This window comes from Podarcis pityusensis (assembly GCF_964106645.2).
Source record: "Podarcis pityusensis genome assembly, chromosome: 14".
NCBI classification, from domain to species: domain Eukaryota; kingdom Metazoa; phylum Chordata; class Lepidosauria; order Squamata; family Lacertidae; genus Podarcis; species Podarcis pityusensis.
In genome coordinates, this window is record NC_138039.1 from 42340572 (window position 1) to 42361689 (window position 21118).

At 43.0% G+C, this 21118-nt stretch overlaps 1 protein-coding gene and 1 long non-coding RNA gene across 11 annotated transcripts in view; one reads left to right on the plus strand and one right to left on the minus strand.

Moving 5' to 3' along the window:
• The window catches only part of DMXL2 (Dmx like 2), a 416196-nt gene that overhangs the window by 297788 nt on the left and 97290 nt on the right, over window positions 1-21118 (plus strand). For 7 of the 8 annotated variants that reach the window (XM_080980202.1, XM_080980199.1, XM_080980197.1 and 4 more), the window contains exon 1: window positions 11355-11552. In XM_080980202.1, coding sequence (XP_080836328.1) covers window positions 11466-11552 — 87 coding nt within the window. In that variant the 5' untranslated portion in view covers window positions 11355-11465. Of the gene's footprint in view, window positions 1-11354; window positions 11553-21118 lie in introns of those variants that run through there. The other variant, XM_080980195.1, reaches the window with a different exon arrangement.
• The window catches only part of LOC308462741, a 53592-nt gene that overhangs the window by 8112 nt on the left and 24362 nt on the right, over window positions 1-21118 (minus strand). Inside the window, exons 1-2 of one of the 3 annotated variants that reach the window (XR_013979298.1) lie at window positions 11096-11244; window positions 8537-8911 (exon numbers count right to left, since the gene is read on the minus strand). The exons of 1 other annotated variant lie outside the window; for it this stretch is intronic. This is a non-coding gene — a long non-coding RNA (uncharacterized lncRNA). Of the gene's footprint in view, window positions 1-8536; window positions 8912-11095; window positions 11245-21118 lie in introns of those variants that run through there. One more of the 3 variants, XR_013979297.1, reaches the window with a different exon arrangement.

The window sequence follows — 21118 nt, forward strand, 5'->3', positions numbered from 1 at the left end:
CCCGTCACGGGGATTCGAACCACTGACTTTCTGATCAGCAAGTCCTAGGCTCTGTGGTTTAGACCACAGCGCCACCCGCGTCCCTAGTGCCTCCAGGTAGGGCTGCGAATTTCCACTCTCTGAAACCCTGGAAAGTCACTGCCAGATCTCTCTCTATGTTTATATATAAATGTAAAATTGTACAGAGACTTTTTCTGTCTGCTGAAGTGTAAAAAAAAGAGAAAAGGTAAAAGACCCCTGGATGGTTAAGTCCAGTCAAAGGTAACTATGGGGTGCGGTGCTCATCTTGCTTTCAGGCCAAGGGAGCCGCCGTTTGTCCACAGACAGCTTTCCTGGCCCAGTGGTTTAGACCACAGTACCATCCGCATCCCCCCAGTTGTCTATGTGGTCACGCTGGGTAGGCAGTAATGCTTCTGAATACAGGACCAGTTGTTGGAAACTGCAGGAGGGAGAGTTCTCTTGTGCTGGGATCCCACAGGCATCTGGTTTGCTCTGGGATCTGCAATTGGAAGAGCTTGTTGTTTCTGCTCTTACTTAGCAACAATAAATCCCGTTTTCTTCTCCATAAAACATCCTTGGGTTTTCTTCCACATGACCAATTGTACAGACGACTTTAAGATGTCCCCAAACAATAAAGCAGGCTGTTCTGATCTCTTCCTCAGTGGTATAACATTTACTACAACTCCTAATAAGATTGTATTGCAATGATATGGATTTGGAAACTCATTGAGCATCTAATTCCATAGTTACTTTAAAGTTGTTTAGAAAAAATCAGAAAGAAAAAGTGATGATTTCCCCCAAACACACACTCCTTTTAAGTAACAGGGTTGTTTTTCAGGTGGAGGGTGGGAGGAGTTAGCTCAAAGTTTTTACAGTGGTACCTCAGGTTACAGACACTTCAGGTTACAGACTCCGCTAACCCAGAAATAGTACCTCGGGTTAAGAACTTTGCTTCAGGATAAGAACAGAAATCGGGCTCCGGTGGTGCAGCAGCAGCGGGAGGCCTCATTAGCTAAAGTGGTACTTCAGGTTAGGAACAGTTTCAGGTTAAGAACAGACCTCCAGAACGAATTAAGTTCTTAACCTGAGGTACCACTGTATCAGAAAAATCTCTTATTTGGTAAAGCAAGCATTTGAACAGCTGTGTGTCAATTGCAGTTACATGTAAGGCATATGGCTTAAATAGGGGAATTACAGCTGAAACTTTAAGCTTTGAAGTTATGTCATCTGAAACTGACAGCAGGGAAGTGTCTTTCCTTCTCTTTCACTTCCTGGAGGACAGTCTGAGCTATAAATACACCTTTGCTGCAGCTTTCTTTATCTCCTTAAGGACAGAAAACGCCTGCCTTTCGCAGATGTAGACTGCAAATCCTCACAGCAAAATAACTGTGCTTACTTAATATTTTAAGTTCACCAATAGCAAAACCTCCCACAAAACGAGAACTGATGTTTCCCTGCCTGTGTCTTCGTTTCTACTCTGCCCTTTTGACACAAATTCCTGGGGCGGTTTGCAAAATGAAAATCAGATTTTTAGAAGGGATTTGGAATCTTCAGATGTTACCGGACTACAGTTAACTATCATCCCTGACCATTGTCCATGCCGGTTGAGGCTGATGGGAATTGGATTCTACCTGGAGGGCCACAGGCTTTCCATCCCTGAATTAAAGCCACATCCTAAATACAGTCGTACCTTGGAAGTCGAATGGAATCCATTCCGGAAGACCGTTCAACTTCCAAAATGTTCGGAAACTAAAGCGCAACTTCTGATTAGCTGCAGGAAGTTCCTGCAGCCAATCGGAAGCCATGGAAGCCGTGTCGGACGTTCGGCTTCCAAAAAAAGTCCAGAAACCGGAACAATCACTTTCGGGGTTCGATCATTTGGGATCTGATTTGTTCGAGAGCCAAGGCATTCGAGATCCAAGGTACAACTGTACAGCATTACAAAGGCTGTAATAGTAATCAGAATTCGAGGAGTAGGTCACATGGAAGTGAATCGTGTTTGTTTCTGTAGAGGCGTGTATACAGCTACGCTGTAAAGACCCTGGGCCTGTATAAAAATCTGGCTGTGATCAGGGTCATGAGAGGAGCAGGTGACAGGGACAGAGAGAAATTTGCTTCAGTTCAGATATAAAGGTGAATTATTTAATTCACCCTTCCAAAGACATATGCAAACCGAAACAATGCAAACTTTTAAAAAAATTGCAACACAGTTCTCCAGCCGAGTTAACTAGCCCTCCAAGTGCCCCTATTTTCCAGGGACAGTCCTGGATTTACAGCCTTCCCATTTTCTTAATCTGATCCTCGAATGTCCTACTTTTCCTTAGGATGTCCCTATTTTTGCCAGATAAATGTTGGAGGGAATGGAGTTATATGACCCCTGAGCCAAGGAGAGAAGTAACTATACAACCTTTAGAAGTCGTCTGAAGACAGCCCTGTATAGGGAAGTTTTTTTTTTAATGTTTAATGTTTTATTATGTCTTTATATATGTTAGAAGCCACCCAGTGACTGATGCAACCCAGTCAGACAGGCGGGGTATAAATAAAACCACCACCACCACCACAATTTATTATTATTGAATAGGACATCCCTATTTTCATCAGAGAAATGTTGGAGGTATGCGAGTGATGTGTACAAAGTGAATGAACTTGAGTAGAATGTCTATAAAATGCATACCTTAGACCAAAAGAAGAGAGCATTAAAACAATGCATTACATTGTGGAAAAACTGCTTTGCATTGCAAAAACATATTAGACAAAATTGCATACAGATGCATGCATATTAAGAGAAATTTGTGGTAGGGCTGACCTTGTGAGGTGCTTTGTGGCCTCATATGTTCGTTTAATGCATAGCTCTCTTGAACAGGGATGGGGGAGAAATTTGATCCAGTTTGCATTTAAAGACAAACCTATCTAATTTGTACTTCTTGAAATAATACACAAGCTTGAAACACAGCCATCCATGGAAAGTTGCATTCATCAAAATCTTGCAATGCAATCCAGCAGAGGGTACAAGTATGCATGCACTAAGCTAGGGTAAAGTGTGCATAGAAATGCATATGTTGTGAAAATGATGTGCAGAAATGCATTATGTCAGACGAAGCAGAAATATTAGAGGAAATGCCCTTTGCAAAAATGTGTAAATTGAGTAAAACCACATATAAAATGTGCATTTTATAGAACATTCACACTAAAATCCTGGTGCATTTTCATGAGGACTCTAGAAACAAACAAACCTCAAGCTCAGGTGGAAATGTGGAGAACTGAATTTCAGACTGGAAAAAATGAGAAACTAAGAGAAACAGAAATCAACAGATTTGCCCATCCCAAGCAGGTGCCCCCAGTTTTTGCATCGGTTACCAAGGTCAGCTCAAAGTGGTGGACCAAAAGAACAGGTATCCCAGGGAGTCTTTCATCTCAAAGACTTTGCCAAGAGTGGAAGTTGCAGCAATTATCTTATGACTGCCACAGAAATGAGAATTACTGGCAAGCCTGAGCATCATTTAGTAACAGAAGACTGGGCTCCGCCCCAACATCCTTACTGTGCCCACGCGGGCGGGAGACTGTGACTAAATCTATTGGGTGCCCTTGCTAATGGAAAGCTCGTGAGCCAAAAAGTGGAAGGGGGAAAAAGCAACAACCACAATTCATTACTAAGAGAACTTTTTGCTAACTAAGTAGAAAACAGTGTTTAGGTGAGAGGTTTGCAAATCATTTTGCTCTGCTTGGAACATATTGATTGGTTCCAACTTCTAGGGCCAGGCTGGGAAAACCTCAGACTCAGTGGGTGAATTTGGTCCTCTGTCTGGTCCTTGGGATCCCACCCCCGCCTCACCAACCCTGGTTTGCCCTCTCCTTGGGTGGTTTTGCCTTGCTAGCATGTGTCTTTGAAATCCAGTGATGCTCCTGGCTTGCCTGGAAGGATAATAGAAAGGGAGGGGTGACTGCATATAGAAACAAACCTTCCATTTGTTGTTGTTGTTTAGTCATTTAGTCGTGTCCGACTCTTTGTGACCCCGTGGACCAGAGCACACCAGGCACTCCTGTCTTCCACTGCTTCCCACAGTTTGGTCAAACTCATGCTGGTAGCTTCGAGAACACTGTCCAACCATCTCGTCCTCTGTCGTCCCCTTCTCCTTGTGCCCTCCATCTTTCCCAACATCAGGGTCTTTTCCAGGGAGTCTTCTCTTCTCATGAGGTGGCCAAAGTATTGGAGCCTCAGCTTCACGATCTGTCCTTCCAGTGAGCACTCAGGGCTGATTTCCTTAAGAATGGATAGGTTTGATCTTCTTGCAGTCCATGGGACTCTCAAGAGTCTCCTCCAGCACCATAATTCAAAAGCATCAATTCTTCGGCAATCAGCCTTCGTTATGGTCCAGCTCTCACTTCCATACATCACTACTGGGAAAACCATAACTTTAACTATACGGACCTTTGTTGGCAAGCTGATGTCTCTGCTTTTTAAGATGCTGTCTAGGCTTGTCATTGCTTTTCTCCCAAGAAGCAGGCGTCTTTTAATTTCGTGACTGCTGTCACCATCTGCAGTAATCATGGAGCCCAAGAAACTAAAATCTCTCACTGCCTCCATTTCTTCCCCTTCTATTTGCCAGGAAGTGATGGGCCCAGTGACCATGATCTTAGTTTTTTTGATGTTGAGCTTCAGACCATATTTTGCGCTCTCCTCTGTCACCCTCATTAAAAGGTTCTTTAATTCCTCCTCACTTTCTGCCATCAAGGTTGTGTGATCTGCATATCTGAGCTTGTTGATATCTATTCTGGCAATCTTAATTCCAGTTTGGGATTCATCCAGCCCAGCCTTTCGCATGATGAATTCTGCATATAATTTAAATAAGCAGGGAGACAATATACAGCCTTGTAGTATTCCTTTCCCAATTTTGAACCAATCAGTTTTTCCATATCCAGTTCTAACTGTAGCTTCTTGTCCCACATAGAGATTTCTCAGGAGACAGATGAGGTGATCAGGCACTCCGATTTCTTTAAGAACTTGCCATAGTTTGCTGTGGTCAACACAGTCAAAGGCATTTGCATAGTCAATGAAGCAGAAGTAGATGTCTTTCTGGAACTCTCTAGCTTTCTCCATAATCCAGTGCATGTTTGCAATTTGGTTTCTGGTTCTTCTGCCCCTTCGAAATCCAGCTTGCACTTCTGGGAGTTCTCGGTCCACATACTGCTTGAGCCTTCCTTGTAGAATTTTAAGCATAACCTTGCTAGCGTGTGAACCTTCCATAGAAAGGCAAAATCAACATTTGTTTTTCTGCCCACTTTTGCAGAAGGGAATGTGACCCTCCAGATGAATAAAGTTTCCTACATCTGCTCCAGTGCATTATCTAAGGCTGTGGTGACCCCCCTCCCCCCATAGTCCACTTTCAGCATCCATCACATGAGAGGTGGTGGACTCTCCTTCTTTGGAGGCTTTTAAGCAGAGGTTGGACAGCCGTATGTCATGCAAGATCTAGCTGAGATTCTTGCATTGCAGACGGTTGGACTAGACAACCCCTGGGGTGCCTTCCAACTCTTATGATTCTATGATCCAAGAACGGCACCATGAATCACCAGCAGAAATCACACACAGACTCGTATCTAAAGGCTGTGAGCTATTTCCATTCAAAAGTATTGTCTTTCTGAGCTAGCAACAGATGAATGGAAGTGATGGGTTCCTGGTGATTCACAAATGTGAGTCATTGCTTTACCACTACACTCATTCTGTGACAAACCTGTGCGCTGAACTGCCCTTTATTTGCTACCATAGAAATTTGCTTTTTGGAAAGATCTGTTCCAGGCACTAGATCCTCAGCTCTCTCTTTGTCCCCCTCTGTTTGATGGCTTTAAAAGAGGATTAGACAAAAACTGATGGAGGATAAGGCTCTCAATGGCTACTAGCCATCATGGCTGGCTATCTGTTGCTTGCACTGTTGGCAGTAAAACTTCTGAATACCAGTTGCTGGAACTTGTCAGAAAGGGAGAGCAGTTATGCTCGGGTCCTTCTTACAGGCTTCCCACAGGCATCTGGTTGGCCACTGAGAGAGGGAACAGGATGCTGGACTAAAAGGGACATTGGCCTGATGCAACAGGCTCTTCTTGTGTTCTTTGATCTTCAAATGAGTTCTCTACTCTTTAGCTTCAAGGCTTGGACCAGTAGAGCACATTATCTGTGGAGCTATAGAGCCATATGCTTTGTGTGGGATGCTCACCAGCCCACTCTATTGGCTACAGGCAGGATAAGGTAAAGGTAAAGGGACCCCTGACCATTAGATCTAGTCGTGACCGACTCTGCGGTTGCGGCGCTCATCTCACTGTCACATAGAGGAGGGAGAAAGGTTGTTTTCTGCTGCTCCAGAGAAGCGGACACGGAGCAATGGATCCAAACTACAAGAAAGAAGATTCCACCTAAACATTAGGAAGAACTTCCTGACAGTAAGAGCTGTTCGACAGTGGAATTTGCTGCCAAGGAGTGTGGTGGAGTCTCCTTCTTTGGAGGTCTTTAAGCAGAGGCTTGACAACCATATGTCAGGAGTGCTCTGATGGTGTTTCCTGCTTGGCAGGGGGTTGGACTCGATGGCCCTTGTGGTCTCTTCCAACTCTATGATTCTATGATTCTATGATTCACTTTATTGGCCGAGGGAGCCGGTGTACCGCTTCCGGGTCATGTGGCCAGCATGACTAAGCTGCTTCTGGCGAACCAGAGCAGTGCACGGAAACACTGTTTACCTTCCCACCGGAGCAGTACCTATTTATCTACTTGCACTTTGACGTGCTTTTGAACTGCTAGGTTGGCAGGAGCAGGGACTGAGCAACGGGGGCTCACCCCATCACAGGGATTCGAACCGCCGATCTTCTGATCGGCAAGTCCTAGGCTCTGTGGTTTAACCCACAGCGCCACCTGCGTCCCCTAACCACAGGCAAGATAGCCAACTTTAAAAAAAGAAAAGGGAAAAAATAATTTAAGTGCTTTAATATTGGTCTGATTTAATTTAGCGCATTTCAGTGGGCAGCATGAGTTCCTGTTTTTTCTCCTGTGTCTTGTTGGATGATGTCTTTATTTTATTGCTTTCTTTTCAATCACCTTGGGCATTTCTTTACTCCATGATATTATTAATATTGCACAACCTTCACCAGCAGGTTGCAGGGTTACAACAATTTCCACTTCATAATTAAAAACAGTTAAAAGAGATTGTGGCCACAGAAATCAGATAGGCCCTGAAAACATATGTCTCGGAGGTCAAAGGCTGGAGTAAAGAGGTCTGTTTTCAGAATTCCCTGAGAGCTTTTTAATGAAGAAGCAAAACACACCTTTGTAGAGAAGGAATTCCACAACATAGCAGCTGCCACAGAGAATGCCCTCTCCCAGGTCTGTAGTGAAGGTTAACCACATTCTGTATTTAATACAGTATTTAAACATACTGTAAATGTATGTAAATATATATCTGTCCACATGTGTCACTGTATTTAGAGGAGCAGCATTATGGTGCTTTGTTTTCTGAGCTGGCTGTAATCATTCCTAACTTTTGCTGACAAAGGCTTATCAATCAAATCAATCAATCAATCAATCAATCATTACTTATACCCCGCCCATCTGGCCGGGTCTCCCCAGCCACTCTGGGCGGCTTCCAACAGGATATTAAAAACACAATGAAACATTAAACTTTAAAAACTTCCCTAAACAGGGCTGCCTTCAGATGTCTTCTAAAAATCACATAGTTGTTCATTTCCCTTGTCATCTAGTGGGAGGGCGTTCTACAGGGTGGGCGCCGCTACCAAGAAGGCCCTCTGCCCATAGCTGTCAACGTTTCCCTGTTTTAAAGGGAAATTCCCTTATTTCGAATAGGATTCCTCGCAAGAAAAGGGAAAAGTTGACAGCTATGCCTCTGCCTGGTTGCCTGTAACCTCACTTCTCGCAGGGAGGGAACTGCCAGAAGGCCCTCAGCGCTGGACCGCCTTCCTTTCATTTCTTTCCTTTCATTTCATTTACTTTATTTATTAAAGGTTCATAATCCCACCACTCATGATGTCTGATTTTAAGGCAGGCAGCATATGACGAAATTCCCATAGACTTCAGAGGAAGAAACTCATTAACAAAGTATTAGGAAAATTAACATTACTGTTCCCAAAAAATCCCTTTCCTGATGACATGCTGGAAAAATATTCCTAGACTACAGGAACTTTAGCTGCTTATTTTTTTAAAAAAAAGTTTTTGAGAACTCAAATCAAAATCCAAAAACCGTACTTTGAAGCTATGATAAATTGCATATACAGTACTGGATTGCAAAGTTATTTCTCACCTAGGCAATTCTCCCCTTGACACTGACTTGACCATGTAATTTTAAACTTGATTCATCGTTCTCAAAGTCTGGAGGTCACTAGTCTTCACCTTTAAAAGCTAACATTTTAAAGTCCTTTGTAAACAAACCCAACCTTTGTTTTATCCTTAAGCCAGCTACTGCCATCCAGAAACCAATTCCATAAATGTTTATTATCCTTGGGGCTTGATTGTTCCAGAGCTTGAAAGAAAGAAAACATACAGGCTTCAAATTGCTTTTAATTTAATCACAAAAGCAAAAGTGTTCAAGTAGTCTACAAATCTAATGTGCCCTCTGGGAGCCAGCAACACACCACAGCATCGACATTTACTTGTATGTCACCATTCCTTAGTTAAACCACACTCAAGGCAACTTACAACAACAAAGGATTGACAAAATTACAAAAATAGTGCAAAATTTACGTAGCTGTAAACAATAAATGGAAATAAGTTTGTATTTGTTTGGTTTGATTTTGTGACCTTTGTCAACATCCAAGAACATGATCGATCTCCGCCGTTTGTGTCTAAAAGGATCTGTTTAAAGTCTCTTGAGTTGTTATTTTTCTTTCCTTATGTGTCATCTCCCTTTTCTTGAATCTGTAATATTAAATGGAGATTTTTATGTTGTTGTTATTGTTGTTATATGGCACCATGCCTGATGATTACTATATAAGTTTTCATCTGTTCCCAACGTTTGTTATTTGTTTGCACTTGTCCATCGATTTCCCCAACAGTATATGCTTTTTTAAAAAAAAAAAAATGGTTACGGCTATTACATACCTGACTTGGCTGTTAAAAGAGTTACCCAACTCAACTGAACACCCTCCCACCCATACACACACACACACACACACATATATATATATGAAAGAATATCAGCTGCAATACACAACACAAAGCCAGCCTCTTGTCGCATTTCTCTTGCCACTATTTCCTACCAAAGCCAAACCACAGACAAGCTTTTCACCCATTCCCACAAGCAAGAAAGAAAATGTGTGAGCAAATTTATTGACAGCTGCACGAATTATGATAGCTAGGAAGTGGAAGGGGCAAGCAGAATATAAAATGGAAGAATGCTATAAAGAGGTGTGGGATATAGCTATTAATGATAAATTAACGTGTGCCATTAAGGTAATACAGGGAATATGCAGGAGAAATGATTTTGAGGAGATACGGAAGGTGATTGTAGAATTTGTATTGTTAAAACGGAAAGGGATCAAACCATCGCAAGAAGTGTTGAAACTTTGGGAGGTTGGATGGTTCCAATGGAATGGTCTTGGTGGTGGGGTGCACATTCTTATCTATTATTACTTTGTCAAAATAAAATAATAATAATCATCAGTGCTTTTTTTCTTTAAAAATGTTTAGGGGTACTCTCATTTTGACTCAAGAAAATCACCATTGTATAGTTCAAATCTGGAAAAATAAATACTGTAAATAGACAAAAGTACAAAGATTCACAAAATGTTTAGGGTTCTAGATTTGGGTAGGTAGCCGTGTTGGTCTGACACAGTCGAAATATATATAAAAAATTAAAAAATTGTCCAGTAGCACCTTACAAACCAACTAAGTTTGTTCTTGGTATAAGCTTTTGTGTGCATGCACACGAAAGCTTATACACACATCGGGTTACAGTCACTTCAGCTTGTGTTTTTTTGGGTTGCGGACCGCCAAAATCCAAAAGTACTGGAATGGGTTACTTCCGGATTTTGGCGGTCGCGCACGCGCAGAAGCGCTGAATCGCAGCCCGCGCATGCACAGACGCATGATCACGTTTGCAACCCGAGCGTCCACTGTACCAAGAACAAACTTCGTTGGTCTCTAAGGTCCTACTGGACTTTTTTAAAAAATATATATATATTAAAATGTTTAGGGGTATGCGTCCCCCCAAGAAAAAAACCACTGATAATAATAATAAATAATAAATAATAATAATACATTTTAAAAAAGGAAAATGTGGTGTGCGTGTGTCTCCTTATCTTTTTTTTTAAATGATCTTTATTAAAATTTCAGAAAAAAGTGTTACATAAAAAACAAGAAAAGCAAAAGCAATAGACAGAAATAAAAATACAAGAAAAATACAAAATACAAAATACAGAATAAAAGAATAAAAAACACTTAAAAAAGATCAATCTTTCCAAGCCTTACATTCATATCCTTGTTTCCCTGACCTCCTCATACCTCCCTCTTTTGTATTCCAATTCAATTTGTTAGTCCAACAATTCCTTTCCCTCCTTTTTAATCCTAGTCCTCAATCTTGATATATTGTAACATTAGATTTTTACAAATTAAAAACCAATTTTTCCATATTCTTTTGTACCTATACAGCTAGAAACCACTTAACTTCAATCCAACATCATTCTAACATTCATTTATTTTGCAATATTTCTGTAAGTAGTCTTTAAATTTCTTCCAATCTTCTTCCACCAACTCTTCTCCCTGGTCACGGAGTCTGCCAGTCATTTCTGCCAATTCCATATAGTCCATTAGTTTCATCTGCCGTTCCTCCAGGGTGTGTCTCCATATCAACTCCCAGCACCCTCAACAAACTACAACTCCCAGAACACTTTGAGAACAAGAGCCGCGGCTGGTTTAAAGCGGCACCGTCGCGCTTTAAACGCCGGGTGTGTGACCGCGCCCTCAGGGAACAAATTCCTGCTTGCCGAAGAGGCGGCCATCCCTGTGGTTGCTGCGCTAAATCTCACCCTCCCGGCTCCCCTTTCCCCCTTTCCACAGCGTGTTTCCCTACCTGGCGGGTCCCCCCTCCCCCGCCAGACTCACCTGTCCGGAGCCCCTCCCTCCGACGGAGGTGGTCCCTCAGCCGGCATCTTTCCCCTTCCCGCGCATGCGCACGCCGCTTCCGTCCCATCACTCTCTTTGACCTGCCCGCCTACCGCCGCCGCGGCTGCCGCTGAGCGCGCGCCCGCCCGCCCGCCGCCCGCGCGCGCCCTGGTTGCGAGAGCGAAGCTTCCCCCTTCTTCTTTTTTTTTTTCCTCAGCGCGGGAAGGGAGGAGAAGGAGGGAAGGAGCGGGGGGGAGCGGAAGCCATCCGGGTCTCTCTGCGCATCCCCGCGCTCGCCCTCGCGGAGGGGAGAGGGAATCCCTGCCGGTTGGGCGGGCGGCCGCCGGAGGCCGAAGCAGCAGCAGCAGCGATGCATCTGCACCAGGTGCTCACCGGCGCCGTCAACCCGGGAGACAACTGCTACTCGGTGGGCAGCGTCGAGGACACCCCGTTCACGGTGAGGGAGGGATCCGTCCTGAGGCGGAGGGTCAAGGGAGGGAAGGCGAGGAGAGAGAGGGTGGCACCCAAAGGAGATGCAGAAGAAGGCACCCTCGTCGTCCTGCCAGGCTTTCTGCCTTCGGGGTCTGGGTGGGGCACTGAAAATTTCTATTCTCTCCCCCCCCCCCCAAAAAAGCTATTTTTGGTCTGGTTTCCGTGCCCTGGTGTGTGTGTGTGTGTGCGTGTTTGTATATGCGATGCAAAATTCGGCTGGACCTTATCCCAAAAGGTTTTGAATCTTTATACTATAATATACTACAATATAATGTCATGTCATGTTGTTATGCTGTCTGTGGTCCACAAAATTCGGCTGGACCTTGTCCCAAAAGGTTTTGAATCTTTATATTATAATATACTGAAATATACTATAATATAATGTTATGTCATGTTATGCTGTCTGCGTACTTGTCCACAAAATTCAGCTGGACCTTGTCCCAAAAGGTTTTGAATCTGTATACTATAATATACTGAAATATACTATAATGTAGTGTTATGTTGTTACGCTGTCTGCATATTTGTCCACAAAATTTGGCTGGACCTTGACCCAAAAGGTTTTGAATCTTTATACTGTACTGTAATGTATAATATACCTGTGGGTGGTATTCGGTGCTAGTCCAACCCAAAGTAGGCCAACTGAAATTAATGCACACCTAACATATCCACTCTGACTTAGTTGGATGCAACCCAACACGGATATTCCTCTGACGCAGTGGTTCCCAACCTTTTTTTGGCCATGCCCCACCTAAGCATCTCTAAAATCTTGATGCCCCCCTCTGCGTGACATATAATTCTTATTATTCAAAAAGTGCACTCCCATTCACGTGGAGGAAGCCTAAAAGACCATTCCCTGTTAATAACTCATTCTGGAATTGCCCCCCCCTTAAAAATCAAATTGCCCTCCTGTGGGGCACGTGCCCCATGTTGGGAACCACGGCTCTGACGTGTCTGAAGTACCGAATCTCTATTTATATTCCATAATAATGGATGTATCTATATATTTATCTAAGGTGTGTATCGGATCAGGGAGGCATGCATTGCCCAGCTGGTAGAGTATGAGACTCTTAATTTCAGTGTTATAGGTTTGAGCCCCAAATTTGGGCGGAAGGTTTCTGTATTGCAGAGGGTTGGGCTAGATGACCCACGTGGACCCTTCCGCCTCTACGGTTCTAGGATTCTATGACCTGCCCTTGCTAACGAAAATAGTGTACCTGTGTGTGTGTATCCTATTTACTTCCTTTTTAAAACAGCATTATAGATTTGTGGCTTTAGTGGCAAGGTGAATAGTGGTAAGGGAGCTGGCAGGTGCTTCCCAACAGGGTGAGGGAATTATAGGATGGTTGGTGTGTGTGTGTGCGTTGGGGGGGGGGGGATGACAGCATTGCCAAGTGGTCACTAAACCGCTCTGGCCTGCCCCCTTGCCTTTACATGAGCATTGATCCGCAGAAATCAACAACTGAATCATGCAACTGCTTCATGACTGCTGTTAACAGGCCTGCTTGAAAACTTGGCAGTCTTATTGGGGGGGGTGTTGGTTGGTAATATATCTTCTCCTTTCCTACCAGTGGTGTTGATGCCTGTCTTTTTAGGCATGGGAAGGCAGGGGCTGTAACTTCTAAAGTAAAGGCCTGTGGAAATAAATAGTGTTGTTGGTCAGTCCTGGCTGTCCTTCCAGGATGAGCTGCATAATCTCTTCACTTCCTTGCGTTTGTTTATGATGTAATAATGTCCTTAGTCCCACTGGTGGTGAGTGGTAAAGATTTAGGGTACATTTCTTTTCCCCAGCGTACCCTGGGAGAGAACGGTGGAGGCAATGCGCATAGTCTGACTTTCTTGATGCAAGTCTTTTAAGTGAGAAAATGGCACAATGCTGGTCCATCTTGTAATGAAAAGTTATGTGGTTGCAACAGCCTGATTAAATCAGGGATAGGTGTTGCTGGACTCCAACTCCCATCAGCCCCAGCCAGCATGGCTGGCGATCAGGGATTATGGGAGCTGTAGTCAAGCAACACGTAGCTGGCTGAAGACACCTTACCTGTGATAAATGTTTCCTGGGCTAGCTGTGGATGAGCTTTGCAACTGAATGGAATATAACTTCCTTTGCTAATAATAAATGAAAGTGGGAGGGATCTTGCACCTAACAACTTGTGCAAAAAAGCGTTGCTTTTTAGGAGTTTTTGAGCAGTTAAAAACAACAACAACAACAATAATAATTAGCATTTGGAGGTGAGGAGACTGGCCATGTTAATCTTTGTGACATATACAAGCCTGAAGTAATTTTTGTCGAAATTATTCTGATTATAGCATCTATTTCTCAGACACTTTGGGGGCCTGTTGAAAAACCTTTCTATTCAGAAATGGTTTCACACAGTTTTGCCCTTTTAATAACAATTCTGCCAAGAAAAGAAAGTATAGGTATTCACTCCAGAGTATTTTCTCTTTTCTGCTGCTATGCAGCTCTACTGACGTCTAAGGACACTGCACAGCCACTGCTTCCTGTGACATTCATAAAAACCGTACTCTGTAGTATTTCTTTCATCACAGTGGAATTCATCTAATAATATGTGGGCTGCATATTGTGTAGCCATTTTTGTCTGAATGCTTTCTCCAAATTTTGATCGTTATAAAAATGAGCAGACTCTTACTGCAGATCTTTGGGATACGTACTGTTTTAATGCCAGTTTGCTAACAGCACAGGCCAGAGACCGTGAGGCTGAAGGAGAGGAGAGATGGATTGATTTCATAGATCATTCTTGGCATTGCTGGTTTTCTTATATGTATGTTCTGCTTAAGGAACTGGGGGGGGGGGGGCTGAAATCATGATTGGAAAGTGTAAAATAATTGTATTAGATGTGTGTGTTGTAATCTACGCCAGCCCAGGTTGTAAATGACAATGCCTCAAGGTCTTTCTTTGCTGTGATTCTCCTAAAAATGATCTTTTTAAAAAAGAGCCATTGTTTGTTGAGTGGTTTTATTGCTTGAATGCAGTAAGCTATCTCATGCCACAGAGACTTAGTTTTCTGGTGGTCTGAACTATCAGACTCTCAGTGTTTAAATTATATATTGTGTCTACAAGCAATTAGAAAGGAGGCAAGACATTGGCAGTCACCATATGAATGATGGCAGCGAATAGAGATCCTTATAATTAAGGAATTGCCCCCTTTTATCACAATCCCTGTCTCTCTTCCCTATTAAACCAGACAAAACAAATGCACCAACCCTCACCTTTTCGTAATATCTATGTTTACCTGCCCCAGTCTCCTCTATCCTGCTATTGAAAGTAATTCTGCTGGCTTCATTATTATTATTAATCTGTGCAGCCCCATCTATATACATGATGCTTTATAAAGAACCTGGAGTTACAATTAGGTAAATTAGGTAAAGGGACTCCTGGGAAAGTTCTCAATACGTTACTGTTTTGAGGAGACGTTTAAAGGAAATAAGAAAGGTGATCACACAACGGTGGTGGTTCCATCCTTAAAGGGCAGCAAGAAGAAATCATTTCAGGTAGAGCTGTGTGGGCAAAGGTCACTGGAAGGGATGTGTTGGGAAATAAGTGAAGATAGATAAGGAATGTCCTGCAAGGGGGGTGGTTAAAGATGAGGAAGATTGCACAGAATCAGGGAGTGGACAGGAAGCCCTGGAAGGGATTTTAGGAGGGGAATTGCAAGGTCAGAGCAACAAGCGTGGAATCGGAGTGCTTCATGGCTGCAGTTGGATGAAGGTGAAACAACTTAAGTAACTCTTCATCTCTACTGAGAGGTGCTTTGACATTTGCCCCATATTTTATTCTTCCACGCAGGGCATTTCCTTTGTCAGTATTGGCTTACTGATGTCGAGTTCTTTGTGTATGTCTTCCCCAGTAAGCCTGGGGATCTGCTTGCTAGGTCCCTACTGGAACTACCACACAAATAAAGAGGTGGAGGAAAGGTAGCTGCAGGCAGCCCCAAGTTCTGTGCTGCGGACCTGGAATTTCTCCTATCCCACTGAGGACAGTCAATCTTGCTGACTCTGCAATGGAGTGGGTGGGATTTTTGCAAAGGTAGCAAGCATCCCCTTCAGCAGAACACCGTAGAATGCTGATCTCTGGTAGTTTAGGGATATTAATTCCTCCGTTAAACAGTAGCGTGAGCAGAATGATGATGCTACTTTGTGAGGGTATTAAAAACATCAAACAGTCATGCTGCAACTGATCCTAAGATGGCTAGACTTCCCAGGCCTATCATTCATCTGTTGTTTGAACATCATATTGGTTGTGCAAGCTGTGCCAGTTACCGTTTTTAAAACAAGTCAGCTTCCACCTTCCATCTCTGTGCATTACTTGGGAGTCCTTAACTTTCACCATCTCTGTCCTGTGCAACCTGACAGAAATGAGCATTTTGGGAATAGTTTAGTCATCCCTGCGATTGTCTTTGTTCCTGTTTAGATTCATAGTGAGGCACTAGTGACTCTCCTGATGTTGTTGAACTCCCAGTTTTCATAAACCCCAGCCAGCATGGCTTATGGTAAAGGATTGTGGGAGTTGTAGTCCAATAATCTCTGGAGGTCCAGAGGTTCCCCACCTCTTCATTAGAACGCCAGTGACCCTAATGCTAAGTGAAACCATAGGAATTTTCTTTCTCACAGATATTGGGAATTACTCAGGGCAGTTTTCTTTAATGTTTTGTCCGTTTAGCCAAGGAACAAGAAGCTATAGTTACTTTGACCAAAGCTTTTTGCACTTTTTCCAGTGTCTCTGTGTGAATCTGTATTTGGCTCTTGAGATGTATTCTACTGCAAGAATATTGTTTCTGCCAGCCATTTGCAAAACAGTGTCCTGGTTTACATGTAATGATCCCAGTCTGATAAACCAAGTTTTATTAACCTGTGAATGAGTTGTCTGCCCTTGCAATGACACCTTGTGTCTCTGCTTCCCTCCTTCCTTGGCGCACTCAGCTTAAGCCTTAAGCAAAGGTCTCTTAGTTTCTTAAACCACAGTTTCCTGTGCCATGTGAATTGGGAATCTGGTTTAAGAAATGAAGATAGTTTCACTGAAGCTGAGCAAGCTTGTTCTGAGGTCAATGCAGCACAGCTTATCAGAGCAGGATTATTACGTCTGAACCTGTTGGAAATAAAGAGCTTTTAGGGACGCGGGTGGCGCTGTGGTCTAAACCACAGAGCCTAGAGCTTGCTGATCAGAAGGTCAGCAGTTCGAATCCCCGAGACAGGGTGAGCTCCCGTTGCTCGGTCCCTGCTCCTGCCAACCTAGCAGTTCGAAAGCACATCAAAGTGCAAGTAGATAAATAGGTACTGCTCTGGCGGGAAGGTAAACGGTGTTTCCGTGCACTGCTCTGGTTCGCCAGAAGCGGCTTAGTCATGCTGGCCACATGACCCGGAAGCTGTACGCCGGCTCCCTCGGCCTATAGAGCGAGATGAGCACCGCAACCCCAGAGTCGTCTGAGACTGGACGTAATGGTCAGGGGTCCCTTTACCCTTTACCTTTTGTGATTGACAAAGGAAGCTGCCTTTTACTGAGTCAGACCGTTGGACCATCATGCTCAATATAGTCTACACTGACTGGCAGGGTTTCAAGTGGGTGTCTTTCTTAACTCAGCTTGGAAGTGCTTAGGGACTGAACTTGAGACCTGTTGCATGCAACACCTGCACTCTATGAGCTATGGCCCATCCCTGTCCTTGTGGAATTTGGCAGAACAAACACTTGCATGGGAAATAGTGCAAAGCAAATGACCACTAAAATATGTAATATTGCCAATGTGTGGATTACAAAGCTCATAAGGTTATTAAATTACTGGATTTACATTAACTGTGCTTCTGGGTTTTCCACCGTTTATTATGGGCAGGTAACATAAGCCTGCCTGGCATTACATAGCAAGATATAGGAGTGGTTGTGCAGTAAGTACATCTGATGATTCAGTCTCCTGCCAACTCAACTTCATCACCTATAAGCAACAGGTGGTTCTGTAGCTTTCATCCAAAGGCTCCAAAACCATTGACGCAGTCTTTGCCAACAAGGTGTCACTCAAAGACTGAAGTGTCCAGGTACTGCAGACAGTTTAATTTATTGGAAATCATTCACAGACTGTAGAACTCTGGTCTCCTGAGTCCTTTAGTACTCAGCTTCCAGGTCTAAGGCTCCCCATACCCTGCTAGGATATCAGGACAGCTAAATCAGGACAGCCACAACACCTTTGTCTGAAGATGAGCCAGTCAAAAACTAATCAGGTGGATAAAGATTGAGGAGAAGGGTGGAAGAGTGGGCAGGGCAGAACGGGGGAGAGTATGGGATCATGAAATGCAATGTATCATAGCTAGTGCTATAATATATTTGGCTTTAACGCACCCCAATATGGAATGCTCCTAGCAGGCAAATTTGGCTTGCAGCAACTTTTTAAAAAATTACTGTCCAACATTTTTAATAGTTGATGTAGCTACTTACTGTTGTTACATTGCCTTCTCTTTCTGTATTGTGAATTTTAGAGGGCTTTTTGCCGCTGTGGCCTTAAAAATGTATTAATTTGCTTTTTTATATGTTAATAGGTTTGGATATGTTTTATATAGGAACAATATGATGATGTATCTGCAACCAGTGAAAGCAAGCTGGCTGATTTCAGGCTTTCATTAGCCTTTGTGTTCCTGTTCAGACACACTGTTTTCTAAGCTTTTAATTGTGGTGAAGAAACCGGAAGTTTCTTACAGACTTGTGTGGCCCATCCTCTTTTCCCTCTTGAACAATTCACCCTCTTCCTTTTTCTGTGTTATACTGTAGATAGCATGGCATTACATCTGCTCTGACATTAATGCAAATTGTGGCTACTTTTAACATGGTTTTGCAAAACCAGCTTCAAACCCTGGCCAAACATAGTTAATGTTAGTGTAGAAATAATGAAACTGTGGTTAACACTGAAGGATATTGTGTGAATTAGAGGATATTCCTAGTCTCTTAACAGTAGTTGAGAGGTATAGAATTTTTACATATGCACCAGACCCTTTTGCTAGATGTCACACACTTAATGCTGTTTATTTAATTGAGAATATAGCTTGATTTTTAATTTTTAATTTTTTTATTTATTAAGTTTGTATAGCGCCTTTCAGCCATAGATCTCAGGGCAGTTCACAACAATTTTGTAAGTGTTGTTAAATGTTCTCCCTTTTTAATATATTTCTATCATGGAATTCCTATTTTTAAATTAATATCCCGAATATAAGTTGGGACGGGGACGGGCGATAGATGAATCCTTTAAATTAGCATTACTTTTGGCAGACCTGTGCCAACAATCAGCTACCTCTGTAAAAACACATTCCTTTTTGGACAGCTCCAGTGCTGAAAACTGTCTGAAGAAAGTGATTTAATAGCAAGGAAAGACAATTGGAAAATGCAATTGTGCATTGCATTAGAAATTGGTTAGTCAGGGTGTTCTTGAATAATGAACCAACATAAATGATGCTGTTGCTGGTGTAATTTAATAATGCAGTGTTCTGTTATGCAGGATAAAAAAGAACATGCTGTTAAGTTGTCCCTATTTTGTATACTTTCATGTTCCAGAATTCTATAGATTTTGCTTAATTCAATGTATACAGTGGTACCACAGGTTACAGATGCTTCAGGTTACAGACACTTCAGGTTACAGACTCCACTAACCCAGAAATAGTACCTCGGGTTAAGAACTTTGCTTCAAGATGAGAACAGAAATCATGTAGCGGCGGTGCGGCAGCAGCAGGAGGCCCCATTAGCTAAAGTGGTACCTCAGGTTAAGAACAGTTTCAGGTTAAGAATGGACCTCCAGAAAGAATTAAGTTCTTAACTGAGGTACCACTGTAGTTAGTTTGGTAAATAACTTCATGTTCTTAAAAATTTCTAACTACTGCAGACTGGTTTAGCACTTTGCTACAGTCGCAGGTGGAAGTTCTACTGGAAGTGTCCCAAATCCACTTCATCCGTGCTTTGTAATGTCCAGTCACACCAAATACAGTTACAAGTATCTAAAAAACATCAGCTTTATAGTGTTGGAGTGTAACTCCACCGACACGAACCCTCTCTCTAGATTTGAGGTAATCTAAGAGGCTCTCTTGCAAGAGTCAATTTCTGTGAATACTAGGTATAACACAACCTTTTCTACAGTTGCCCTGGACCTGTGGAACTCACTTCCTCATTGAGCTCTGATTTACATAGCATTTCGTAAGCAGGCTGAAATGGTCTTCTTACATTGGACATTTGGGAAAGTAATCTTGCTACACAGTTCTGACTTAATAATTCCTTTCAGAAGTTTTAGTTGATAACTTATGCTAGGAATGTGCATTGTATGCTGCTGTGAAAATGATGGTTGAAAAACACAGTGACATTGCTGGACTCAATGGATCTTAAACACTTAGGTTTGTGTTTGTATTTATTTGATATCAATGGGATTGAAGCACCCTGTACCTGGATCGTTCCCCTAATGCGGAGGAGTCCAGGATGCACAGTTTATCCAAGTTTGGAGGAGGGCTTCCATTTACATGCAGCTTCTCTCCTTACTCCTGGCCAGGAATGTTAAAAAAGACCCTTGGGAGAAGCTTTAATATGACCCACACCCCTGAATGTCCTTTAGCTACCCACCACCAAGAGAAGTATTCCACCTATGGAAAAAGAAGCACCATTAATCTGTGATGCACCATCTTGATACATCATGAATGTTCACCCAAGTAGGACCCAAAAATGAACCTCCATGGTTTTGAAAAGGTTACCTCCAAGTACATATGAGCTTGTTAAGACCCTGGATGGATATTGGAGCCAGAGAAGTTCCTCAGAGTTTCCTTCCCTTGTCGAACCTACAGAGGGCCCTCCCCACTTTTCTCTTACTTCACATGGGGAGTGGGGTGGGCAACTGTACCTCTTGAGAAAGGCCCAGTTCCCAAGGTCTACCTTTCTCAGTCTCGATGCGCTGCATGGTGGGATGATATTGCTGCTACCATAACCCTTCCAAACACTCTCCCCCACCCCTTTAAAGGAAAGGGTAAAGCAGGGAGGGTGTTTCGTGGGCTGGAGGTTGCAGACATGGCTTGCAGTATTTTCTTATTTTTGACATGAGGGTGAACCTGGGAAAATCTGGATCCAAACGGAGGAGACCCCCTGGATAAGTCACTTAGTTAATGCCCAGTTTTTCCTGGCAGCATATTTGTTTTGCTTTTGGAGATGGAGTGGGGAGATCAAGGGTATTTTGAAGTCACCACATAGAATAACAGTGGCAGAAGTGCCAAAGAGCTAGGAAGAGTTCCCTTTCCATTGGCACGGAGTGCTGCGTATTGAATTTTTGAACTCTCTTATTGAGTATCATTTGATCAAAAGGTTGGCTATTAGTTTTTAAATAAGATAGGCAGGCTTGGAAACCAGCCACCATTAAATTTGTCCATGGAGCTGCCTTATATTTCAGCACTAACCTACTAGCCATAGTCGAAGCAGAAGTATGACCAGAAGCTGCATATCAGCAAGTGAATCAGCTGGTGGAGAAGGAATGGGATGATTCTGTCTCTCTCCTGTGCCCTACATAGAAA